The sequence below is a fragment of the Rana temporaria genome, chromosome 3 (genome assembly GCF_905171775.1).
Source record: "Rana temporaria chromosome 3, aRanTem1.1, whole genome shotgun sequence".
NCBI lineage: Eukaryota > Metazoa > Chordata > Amphibia > Anura > Ranidae > Rana > Rana temporaria.
The window spans coordinates 278,875,591-278,888,219 of record NC_053491.1 but is presented as its reverse complement, the minus strand read 5'-3'; the positions used below and the strand labels follow the sequence as shown (position 1 = coordinate 278,888,219).

The 12,629-nt window shown below is 39.8% G+C and overlaps 1 protein-coding gene across 2 annotated transcripts in view; it reads left to right on the top strand.

Moving 5' to 3' along the window:
• RUFY1 (RUN and FYVE domain containing 1) overlaps nucleotides 1-12,629 on the top strand; it is a 229,922-nt gene that overhangs the window by 141,346 nt on the left and 75,947 nt on the right. For both annotated transcript variants that reach the window (XM_040344683.1, XM_040344684.1), the window contains exons 11-13: nucleotides 2,567-2,683; nucleotides 3,983-4,150; nucleotides 4,429-4,526. In XM_040344683.1, coding sequence (XP_040200617.1) covers nucleotides 2,567-2,683; nucleotides 3,983-4,150; nucleotides 4,429-4,526 — 383 coding nt within the window. The remainder of the gene's footprint in view (nucleotides 1-2,566; nucleotides 2,684-3,982; nucleotides 4,151-4,428; nucleotides 4,527-12,629) is intronic.

Genomic DNA, 12,629 nt, shown 5'->3' with positions numbered 1-12,629 from the left:
AAGCTATATGTATCTTTATTTTACCCAAATTAAGTTAAAATATTGTTTGAATGAGAAGTGTGGTTCAGCAAACTTAAACTGGATGTAAACCCCATTCATGAATTCTGACCTGGGCACATATATCTGTAGTGTTTACTTATCTCTCTCAAAACCCCAAGTCCTGTGTCTGTCTGTTGCTCCATTTCTTTGTTATCGGCATGATAACTTTTGACAAGCTCTTCGACACAGAAGATAAAAGCAGCTGAAAATTTGTGTCAGGGAGGTAACTTAGAGACAGATTACCAGAGAGCTTGTCTATTCACAGCATAGTTCTGCATGTTTCTTCATTCCTATGCCTATGTGGAGGGAAGGGGGTGCCTTTCCTCCAATACACAGTGTATGTCCAGACTCCCCCTCCCACTGCTTAAACAAGAAGAACAATTTCTAATACCATATGCACTTTCTAAAGAGTCTAGAAATCTGAAGACAGCAGATATACATGTATAACTTGTGTAGGGAGCTTTGTTTCATCTCTGTGTATCACCTGAGGTTGTTCACTTCAGTGGGTATATGTAAGTGTTTCCATCCACTTTAAGGGCTAGTTTGCTTCAAAACAAGCCTTCGGACAGACTTTTATAGCTCTCTGAATGCCAGTCAAAGCACCTGTAAAAAGGGTGTATTACTGCGCTATTTGATGTTCCTGTGAGCGAACAATGTAGTGTATATTAGAAAAATAATGCTGCAACTTAAAATGTGAGACACATTCAAAAAATGAACATATAAGAAATAAGCTGCGCAATGAGTGTGAGTGTATCCAAATGAGCTAGTGTGGTCATTAAAACACCAAAAATATATAGTAATCAATGATCATCCAAATAACATCTCAGTTTAGTGAAAAAATGTCCCGACTATACATTAGTCCAATAAATTCCGAAGAGTGATCAAATATTAAAGTGATCAAATAATTCCAAGAGGCCGTTATTTTGAAGGTGGAGGATCTCTTAGTCCTATCACGTCACTGTTCTTGGGTTTACTGTGGTTTTATGTCACCAACTTACCTATAGGAGGACTGTTCATCTTCAATCTACTGGTCATACATCAGATGTAATTTTCTGTTTCAACACATTCAATTTCATCACTGGAATTATTTGATCACTTTAATATTTGATCACTCTTCGGAATTTATTGGACTAATGACATGCCATCACATCAGTCAGGAGGAGAGATGCCCTATTAAAAATTTTAAGTCAGTGGGAAGAATGCCTCCTAAACAGACCGCACTAAAAATTATTGATCTCTATTGTTGCTTCCCCAAGAAAAGAGCAGAGAAGATCTACTAGTCCCATCCAGATCACACTGGCTTTGTGCAGGGTTTTAGTCTGTAGCTGCCATGATTTTGTGACACCGGCAAAACTTCTCATGGCTTCCTGGTAACAGTGGCTACAAAATTTAGGACAAGAGACACTAACCAGGAGTATGATAGATCCTAGCAGCCCTTGCCACATGCCAAAATACAGAAATTTGGAGGGAATTCCCAAGGGATTATACAGGCAAGGGAAGAGTATATAAGGATGTTGGAAACAATAGTAGATGATGTGTAAAAAAAGTAAAAATTTTATTAAAGTGGAGTTCCACCCAGATATTTTATTTTTTTTACCAAAAGGACCGCGGTGGAGGAAGAGGCAGAAGAGATACTTCTGCATGGCAACAGCCCTTTATGGTGAGTATAATTGTTTTATTTATTTTTTGTAAAAAAATAAAAAATATCTGGGTGGAACTTCACTTTGTACTTTTTTTTTTTTTTTTTTTTACATATCATGCTACTATTGTTTCTAACACCCTGGTATACTCTTCCCTTGCCCGTTTATACGGGCAAGGGGCATTCCCTCCAAATTCCTGGTAGCAGTGGCTACCATAACACTAATTGTGGCTTTTTTTTATTGTTTGTGTCAGATTTATTAGATGTACACTATACATCTGTGTCAATCACAATCCCTCAGTGTTATTCTCTAGGTCTCTGCAATCTCATCTTTCAACCTCCAAGTACCAGTTCTGTCACAGGTCTCTACTCACCAACCAACATTTACTTAGACCAATATACATACGCCTCACTCCAATATCCTCTACTTGGTAGTCTATTCCAAAGAAATCATGTCATGCTCCTGACCTTTGCTCTCTGTTGAGATTAATCTTCGAGTTGCTACTTGATTAAGTCCAACAGAGGGTAATATGTGTTAGATGGAGGAGCTCAGGCAGGTAATGTGAATTTTTTTGAATAAAGTACTATTAGGGGATATTTTTGTTGGGCTTATGTGTATCTTTTCTGGAGTATTTTTGTATCATGTTTTATAATAACTGTAGCAACACACTTGTCCTCCAGCATCAGTTTTGTTGATTATACTCTACTTACAGTACAGTATCTGTGTTTAGAAGACACAAGAAGACAGTATGAATTGTTGAGGAATGAACAGTGTGTTATCTACAAGTATCTTGGATCCTTGCAACTTATGTAGCAAATGGGATTTATTTATGGTTTGCAAAGTTGTAGAGTAGGGGTCATTTTTAACAGTAACTTTTTGTCCTACAGGTAAGCCTTCAGGATACAAAAGTTGAATTGGAAACTTATAGACAGTCACGTCAAGGACTGGATGAAATGTACAATGAAATTTGGAGGCAACTGAAAGCTGAAAAACAAGCCCGACTGGTAAGTGAGTGACCTAAATAACATACAATTTTGTTAGTAAGTACGTTGCATATAGGCAAAATGTTAGTTTGTAATTAAGATAGAAAATTAGTATTGTAGCTGCTAAAGATGTTTAAAATATAACTAAGGGTAAAACTATTTTTGTGTGGAGAGTGATTAAAACATCTGTCGGTTTTTATTGCTGCCTGGGCGCCTGTTAGGGAGATCCACCCTGTCCATTTGTCCTGTTTATCATTATCATTATCATTGACAGTGAAAGTAAAAGATTCCCAATTTTTGAGTTGTCCCCAGAAAAGTAATAGAGGGGAAATCTTCCTATTGGTACATTAGTTCAGGTGATTTGTGGTCCCCAAGGAATTTCCTTAATTTGCACGGATTTCCTTTCACTTCCTGTTTGGCTATGGGACAGGAAGTGAAGGTAAATCTCTGCAATGGGACACAGATGGGGAAAAAAAAATCTGAGGGGGTTTTAGCTCACTCCTCTACCCCCCGCCTCTCCACGGCACCGGCATTGCAAATGTAGGCACTCAGCTGCGACAGCTTGCGGCTTTAGAGCCGGGCGCACACTGCACATGCGTGAGTCGCGCTGCGCTCTCTTAGTGGCCAGGTAGTCTCCTGTGACGTGCCCCAAAAGATTGCAGAGAGGGGAGGGGGAGAGGAGGGGCCACCTAGGGGGAGAGGAGGAGTCGCCTAGGAGGTGAGGTGACCAAAGCAGGAAGTGGGAGCTCGTTACCTGTCAAAACTAGGTACTCAATTCCACCCCAAATTACATGGCAAATGTGGCATGTCAGGAGGCGATGAGTGCATAAAGCGGACGTTCCACTTCAAAGCTCCAGTAAAACTGCTCAGAGATTGCCCGATGCTTGCTGAATCTGCTCATCTTCAGCATTTAGATGCAAAAGATACTTGTGTTTTATACAAGCGCCCCCACAACACTTAAATTTGCACTTGGGAATTAATGGGTCATTCTCCTTCTTCATAATAAAGCTTGGATGGTAAATCAATGGTGAACTTTAATGTACTCAAGTTTTTTGTTTGCCTCTAATGTGTGTTGCAAGCATTTTCAGTCATCTCTGTTGTGAATTAAACTAGCAGTTATCAAATATATAAAACCTGTAACTCTAGGTACAGTATGTAGAGCTGCCCAGTAGGTGTTAGAGAGAACATCCCATGTTGGTAGAATTCAGTATGCAGCTGGAGGATATCCAACTTTGCTAATTTTTTTTTTAAATGGTGTAATATACTGAAATACTGTATGAATATATTAAAAATTATAATGATATTTCCCGATTTTGTTAGGAACAAGAAAAAGAACTCGAACTTCAGCTTGCAATAAAGATAGAAATGGAAATGGCCATGAAACTGCTTGAAAAAGATATCCATGAAAAACAAGATACTCTAATAGTTCTACGGAGACAGTTGGATGATGTCAAATCTATTAATCTTCAAACGTGCCAAAAAGTCAAAGTAAGTATACCTTGATTAAAAAACAAACAAAAAAACATTTATTTTTAAACAGGAGAACCTTTCCAATAACTAAAGAGGTTATGCACTTTGCAGTACCTGTATTGAAAATGCAACATAACTACTTTGATCCACCCTGAACAGAAAAGATTCAATCTATATAAAGCACAGGGCCTTCGCTTTTTCGCAGTCTCACTAAACTAAGTCCCTCCAAAGTCCTAATTGTGTTTTTGCATGATGCAAACAGCAATCACCTATTTTTTTTGTTTTTTTTTGTTTAGGAAGCAGAAACTACATTGCACAAGAAGAATGATAATGTAGTTTCGCTAAAATCTAAATTAGATCAAATGGAATCCGAAACAAAGCTGATGGAAGAAAGGTATGAATTTTAAATAATTTTAAGGAGTCTAGAAGTATTGAAGGTATTGCCTAAAAACTGTTCCTTGATATCTAGAATACCTTAAACTTGCGTAAGTAAACTATTAAAAAATAAATGTTCCCCCTGCAAGTTAAGAGCGTAATGTGCTGGTATGTATCCTATACTTGCACATTATGTGAAACTTGCCTTAAAACTAAGCTGTTGTCTCTGCTAACAGGGCTTCCATCTTTAACCCCAGATTTGGGCTTTAAATGCTAAAAAGACAAAAAAAAATAATTCCTGCTTCTTCCTTATAAAAAAGCCATGCATTGATTAAAGAATGCAGCCCCTATAGACTCAATCTCTATGATCTCTATGATCTAGATGCATCAAAAATATACATGTACATGTGTGTTTCTGTATATGCTCTTTATTTTATGCCGCTATTTAGGAGCTCTATTTACAAAGGTACAATTCCAAGGTATCTGCTGAGGAAACAGATTATTCTTTTTTTTTTTTATATTCTCTTTTATTTTATAGTCAAGTATAGACAAACGCATTAAGAAGGTCATATTCACATTTCAACTTCCTTAATCCTTCAAATCTGTACATTTGTTCTCCTTGTCCCCAACCCCTCCCCCCTCCAGATAGACATTCCCAGGGACCCTTCCAAAACCATTCTTCCATGATTTGGTGGATCGCTGCTAAAATTCCCTCCAAATTAGGTTGAATCTTTATGCATTCCCACCACATATGCGCAAAGGTTCCCGTGGGCTTTGCATCCCCTCCAACAAGTTGTGGGGTCCCTCTGCCCCAAGCCCATGTGCCCTCTGGGAGGGTCACGCACCGTATCGCCAGGAGTTTATAGCACATTCTTAAGATTTTCCTTTTATGTTCCTTGTCCCTATTTACTCTTTCCTTTTTCCCAGGTATGGGGGGAATTCTGGTTCTGTTTCCTTAATTAGAATTTTGTAGATTTTTTATATACTTTGGTTTAAGCTAAGAGGGGAGCAGAATCATTTCTCTAATAGCCTCATATGTCCCTTTCCCTATAATGGTTGTGGCAATGACTGTGCAAAGTGTTGTAATTGTGTAGATATTAATGGTGAATTATAGTCCCAGTGATACAATCTCTCCCTAGGCCATCCCAAATCTTAAAAGTATTCCTAGTTAGTGGGTTTGTGCTAGTGGCTAAATCCCAGTGCTGCCGTGGTATCCAAACCATCTTTCCTAAATCATCTTTACTTTGTGATATCTTCATATTTATCCAGCTTTTCCCTTCTTTGTTATGAATCTACTCTACCATCCGTAAAACAGAGATCGCCTGATAGTATTTCTCAAAGTTCGGTGCTGCTAATCCACCTGACCTTTTTGCTTTCACCAGTGTTGCATAGGCAATCCTGGGGCATTTATGTGCCCAGATGTATTTTAGTACAATTGATCTTAATTTCCTGAAATAATCCTGGGGTACTGTTATTGGGATCATTTGAAAGCTGTAAACCATCCTCTATAAGATATTCATTTTTAGGGCGTTAATTCTTCCTATCCATGAGAGGGGCTTATGTCTCAAGTTGTTCATATGTTCCTTGATTTTATTAAACACTGGTATATAGTTGGCTTTAAACATAGCCCCCAGTGATGCAGTCAATTTTATTCCCAGGTTCCCCCAATCCCTCTTTACACCAAACAAAGGGGAATTTAGGTTGGATCGCCCGCTGCTCTTCCTTTGGGATAGTGATGTTCAGAATCTCAGATTTGGACATATTTATTTTAAAATTGGTCAGCTTTTCATATTGACTCAGCTCCTCTAGTATAATCGGGATTGTTATTCTAGGGTTGAAGACATAAAAAAGCAGATCATACAGGGATACTCTATATTCCCTTTCACTTTTACCTCTCTAATATCCGGATTGCAGCTAACAGGGGTTCCAGTGCTATTACAAAAAGCATTGCGAAAAGGGGGCACCCCTGCCCTGTCCCATTAAATAAGTCCAAAGAAGGCGATAAATTCCCATTTACTCTCATTTTGCCCATTGGATGATAATAGAAAGCAGAAATCCAATTCATCATCCTCACACACACATGAAACCCCAGTCCACCCTGTCGAAGGAATTTTCTACATCAATCGACAGGAATGCGACTGGAGTCTCCCTCTCTTGTACCGTATGGATCAAAAACAATGACTTTAGCCCGGTATCCCTTCGCTCTCTCCCTGTCACAAACCCTACCTGATCATTATGTACCCAGCTTAGTAGTAGCGGCTTTAATCTCTCTGCAATTATTTTAGCAAAGATTTAAGTATTTAACAGAGATATTGGTCTGTAGCTCAGTGGGGCTGTTGGATCCTTCCCTTCTTTTAAGATTAGCGTTATTTAGGCCAATAACGATTCTTCCCACAGGGTCTCTCCTTCTGCTAAAGTATTCAAATATTTGGAAAATGTAAGGATCAAAAGCTTTTGAAATCTTTTATAATATAAAATGGAGTACCCATCAGGACCCGGGCTCATTCCCAGGGCCATATTTTTTTATTGCTCTTCTTACTTCTTCTTGGTTAATTGGGGCTTCAAGTTGTTCAAGTGCCTCCTTAGGCAACAGAGGAGGGTCTAAGCCCCGCAGGTACTCCTGAACATCTGCTTCTTGTTGCTCTCTATCTTCCCCTCTCTGATTTACATTATATAGTGAGCTATAGTATGCATGAAATACCTCCTGCTATTTCAGAAGACAAATGCACCATCTCAAGCGTGAAAGAGGACCTGGTTGATGGAGAGTGTGGTGAGGCTGAAGCATTATGGGTGGAACTGCATATAGATGTGCGTAGTTCAAAGTTAATCATTGGAGTTTGTTATAGACCACCCAATGTTAACGAGGAGGTGGAGACTCAGCTCTTTGCACAGATGGAAAGGGCTGCAAGGGCTGGGACAGTGATAATAATGGGGGATTTTAACTACCATGAAATTGACTGGAGTAATGGCACTGCTGGGACAGTTAAAGGGCAAAAATGTACAAACCTATTACAGAACATTTTTATGGTCCAGTTTATTGAGGCCCCAACTAGGAATGATGCTCTGTTGGACCTGGTAATCTCAAACCATGCAGAGCTTATTACTAATGTTCAGATAAAGAAACACCTGGGTAGCAGTGATCATAACATGATTTCATTTGATGTTAGATGTAAGCAAGAAATACATACAGGAAAGATAAAAACACTACATTTCAAGAGGGCAAATTTTCCAAGGATGAGGGCTGCTCTCCAGGACTTAGACTGGTAGGGAATAATGGCACCGATGAACACAGAACAGAAATGGAAATTCTTCAAAAATTAAAAATGGGGGGTGTAATGGCGCTTGCTAAAACTAAGGTGTAACATAAATAGACAAAATGCCAAAAAACTAAATATAGCCAGTATATCAGAACAGAGAAAATGATAACGCTTGTTAATACTTTTGGTTCTCACTAAAATCACTTTTTCCATCACCTGCATCATTTGTTGATGTTTGGTGGGTCTTCACTAGGAGTGAAACATTTTTATGAATATATCAAGATTGCTATTCTGATTTATTTTATTCACAAACCAATACTTTCTGTGTATTAACAAGTGTTATCATTTTTTTCTCTGTTCTGATATACTGGCTAGATTTCGTTTTTTGTCATTTTGTCCATTTATGTTATACCCTAGTTTTAGCAAGCGCCATTACACCCCCCATTTTTAACTTGTTATCAGTGTGTGAGCACTATTTAGTTGTGGCTGCTGCGTAGTATAGTATTATTATTTTTTTAATTAGTTGTAGTTCTCAGTGCCCTGGTTAGTGTGGTTTTGCGCCTTAGTTCCCCCCATTTACACAATTCTTCAAAAATACTGTTTGGGACCTCACTGCAAAGTATATTCCCATGGGCAATAAGTTTAAAAGGCTAAAAATAAAACCTATGTGGCTCACGGTCAAAGTTAAAAAAAAGCTATAAACTATAAGAAAATTGCTTTTAAAAGATATAAAGATTGAAGGAACACTAGTGTCGTTTAAATGTTACAAAGAATATAACAGGAAATGTAAAAAGGAAATCAAGGATGCAAAAATTCAAAACGAACAACAGTACAGCATTGCCTAGGGTAGGGTAGTCCCCCCCTCTGTTCAGCGCCCCCAGAGTGCCCCTAAGGGCACATTAGTCCCTCCCCTGGGTCCCCTCCAGTCAGGCGCTAACAGCAACCTGGGATAGAGGAGACAGGAGTGGGTGAGGAGCCCCCAATCGACACTCATCGCAGTTCTCACATCCATTCCTCCCCATCCCCCCACTATGGCAGCGTCCGTCCCATTGTACAAGACATGTCCAGTTGGTCAACCTGGATCTGCTCTACCCCTCCCCATGAGGTACAGCTCAGCTATGACCATATGGGACCCTGCAAGGGTCCAGTCCCAACCTTCCCCCCTACGAGGACCCACCCCCCCCCCGTATGTTCGTGATTTGTCCCTTTTCCCTAGCTACTCACACACGTCCCTTAGAGTGTTTTGTTGTTAGTCCTTTGCCGCTGGTGGCTGTGTGACCATAAAAACCTTGTCAAATCAGTCTTCAGGCATATCTGTGTATAGAAATAGGGGTGATACCGCGCTGTCGCATAAACAAACAAGAAAATATTTTAAATGCTGCAACTATAAATGTGAGACACACAAGGCTGTATCCTGGCCTAGGCCAACAAGGCCTAGGGCAGCACTTTGCAGGGGGGGCAGCACGGAAAGAGTCCCTGCCGACTTGCGCTACACTGTTAGTGTAACACAAGCTGCTTCTAATTTTGACTGTCCTATCTTTCTGGACCACAAACCTTCCTCACTGTGCTATATGTGTTCTGCTGCACCATTGGCATGGTTATATCTTCTTAGTCCTCTCCATAAAATTATCAGAAATGTGTGTTTAAAGTAGAACTATAGGCAACACTTTTTTTTTTCATTTTGGATAGAGTAAGGCAGGGTTATAGCCCCTGTCAGTTTATTTTTTACCATCTCCGTCCCATTGCAGAGATTTCCCTTCATTTCCTGCCCCATAGCCAAACAAGAAGTGAGAGGAAATCTATGCAAATTAAGGGAATCCATCCCCCCCCCCCCCCAGTGTCCCCACTCAAAAAATTTAGGACGGGTCTTAAACAGAAAGGGGCATGGCCTTGACAGAAAGGAGTGGCTCATATTTAAATTAGGGGGTGCACGAGTTTAGTCAGGCCTAGGGCAGCACGAAACCTAAATACACCACTGGAGACACACACACAAAATAAACAATAATAGAACAAACAAGCTGCGTAACTAATATAATGATTCAAACAAAGACCAGCAACTGCATGTGTTGCAATACTAGTACCAATGGTGTATTGGAATCAAAAAGACAAATAGGTGACCCTATTTGAGTTATATAATGAAAAAAAGTCCCAATGAAAAGTGAGCAAATCAATGTCCAATATTAAAAGAAAAGCCACTTTATATGGTGATTTGGTAGTTAGAAATGTACTGCTCTCCCACAGGTAAAATGGTAACATCAAATCAAAAAAGGAACCACAGAACAGTGATGGGACAGAAAAAAAAACCTCCACCTTCCAATTATGCAGCCTCTTACCGAAAGGGAAGATCCCAACCATTTTAGGATGTACCATTTTTTGTTCTCTTTCCCTTTTACCTCTCTCCTATCCTACATTTTTTTTCTTTTCCCCATCACTCTCTCTCTCTCTCGCCATCTTTCTTTTTCTTTCTCTTATTCTTTCTCTCTCTCTTTCTCTCTTTTCAGTTAGCCTAACATCAATAGTATGTAAGCTCTTGGAGGGGATAAGGGACTATATACAAGATTTTAGTAATGATAACAGTATCATTAGTAGTAATCAGCATGTATTCATGAAGAATCGTTCTTGCCAATCCAATCTATTATCCTTCTATGAGGATGTGAGTTGCCATCTAGATAAAGGAAGGCCCGTAGACGTGGTGTATCTGGATTTTGCAAAAACATTTGACACAGTTCCCCATAAACGTTTACTGTACAAAATAAGGTCTGTTGGACAATAGGGTGAGTACATGGATTGAAAACTGTGCGTTCAGAGGGTGGTGATAAATGGGGAGTACTCGGAATGGTCAGGGGTGGGTACTGTACTGTGACCAATCCAGTTTAATTTGTTCATGAACGACCTGGAGGATGGGGTTAGCAGTGCAATCTCTGTATTTGTGGTTGATACCAAGCTAAGCAGGGCAATAACTTACCTGCAGAATGTAGAAACAACTACATGACAAATGAGGTTTAATGTAGAAAAATGTAAAATAATGCATTTGTGTGCCAAAAATACAAATGCAATTTATACACTGGGGAGGAGAACTTCTGGGGGAATCTAGGATGGAAAAGGACCTGGGGTCCTAGTAGATGATGGGCTCAGCAATGGCATGCAATGCCAAGCTGCTGCTAACAAAGCAAACCGGATATTGCCATGCATTAAAAAGTGGATTAACTCCAGAAATTAAAAAATCATTCTTCCGCTCTACAAGACTCTCGTCCGGCCGCACCTGGAGTATCTGGGCACCAGTCCTCAGGAAGGACGAGCTGGAAATGGAGAGAGTACGAAGAAGGGCAACAAAGCTAATAAAGGGTCTGGAGGATATTAGTTGAGGACAGGATGCGAGCACTGATCTTATTCTATCTGGAGAAGGGACACTTGAGAGGGGATATGATTTAAATTTACAAATACCATACTGGTGACCCCACAATAGAAATAAAACTTTTTCGCAGAAGGGAGTTTAACAAGACACGTGGCCACTCATTAAAATGAGAAGAAAATAGGTTTAACCTTAAACTACGTAGAGGGTTCTTTACTGTAAGAGCGGCATGGATGTGGAATTCCCTTCCACAGGTGGTGGTCTCAGCAGGGGGCATCGATGGTTTCAAGAAACAATTAGATAAGCACCTGAACGACCACAACATACAGGGATATACAATGTAAAACTGACATATAATCACACACATGGGTTGGATTTGATTGACCTTTTTTCAACCTCACCTACTATGCAACGTTGTGTAAAACAATTTTTTTTTTGTCATTTTTTAATCACTTGTGACAAAAAAAAATCTCGCCATGCCTTGGGGTGTCTACTTTCCAAAAAAGGGGAAATGGGGGGGGGGGTGTACTGCCCTGCCATTTAGCGCCTCAAGAAATTAGATGGATAGTCATAAACGAAAAGCTGCGTAATTTCCAGTAAATATACCATAATTTGTAGACGCTATAACTTTTACACAAACCAATAAATATATGCTTATTTATTTTTTATTTATTTTTTTGTAGCTGAATACATTGTGGCCTAAATGTATGACAAAAACTGAGTTTATTGGATTTTTTTTATCAAAAAGTACAAAATATCCCCCCCGAATTTTCGTATTTTTTCCATTTGTATCTCAAAAAGTAAAAGTCCCCAGTGGTGACCAAATACCACCAAAAAAAGCTCTATTTGTGGGGAAAAAGACGCAAACGTTGTTTGGGTACAGCGTTGCATGACCGCGCAACTACCAGTTAAAGCAGCACAGTGCCAAATTGCAGAAAGTGCTCTGGTCAGAAAGGGGGTAAAACCTTCTGGAGGTCAAGTGGTTAACCACTTCTCAACTGCCCGCCATCGTTATACGATGGCTGTTTGAAGTTAAATATCATTGTTATAGCAGCAGCTAGGTACCATAACCCCGGTATCCTCTTCAAGAGCAAGCGGTTGGCTTTCAGACTAAAGTGGTCTCTGCGGCGGATTCACTGTTAGATCACTTTTATCCGTGGCGGGAGGGGGTCCCCCCCTCCTGGCGCACTCCGGTGCCCTCCGCCGCTTATGATTGGGTCCTTCTCCATGTGTGGTATGAAGTGAAGGGAAGATGACCCCCACCCTGCTCCATACCATTGCAGGGCAGAAGCAATTTCAAAACGTCACTTCTGCCCATAAATCTTAAAAGGACATTTTTATTTTTAATTTTTCAAATTAGTTTTTTTTATTATTGCATTTTAGGGTGAATATGAGATTTGACGTCTTTTTGACCCCTGATCTCATATTTAAGAGGTCCTGTCATACCTTTTTTCTATTACAAGGTATCACTGCAATCATTGGAGCGAGAGCAATAATTCTAGCCCTAGACCTC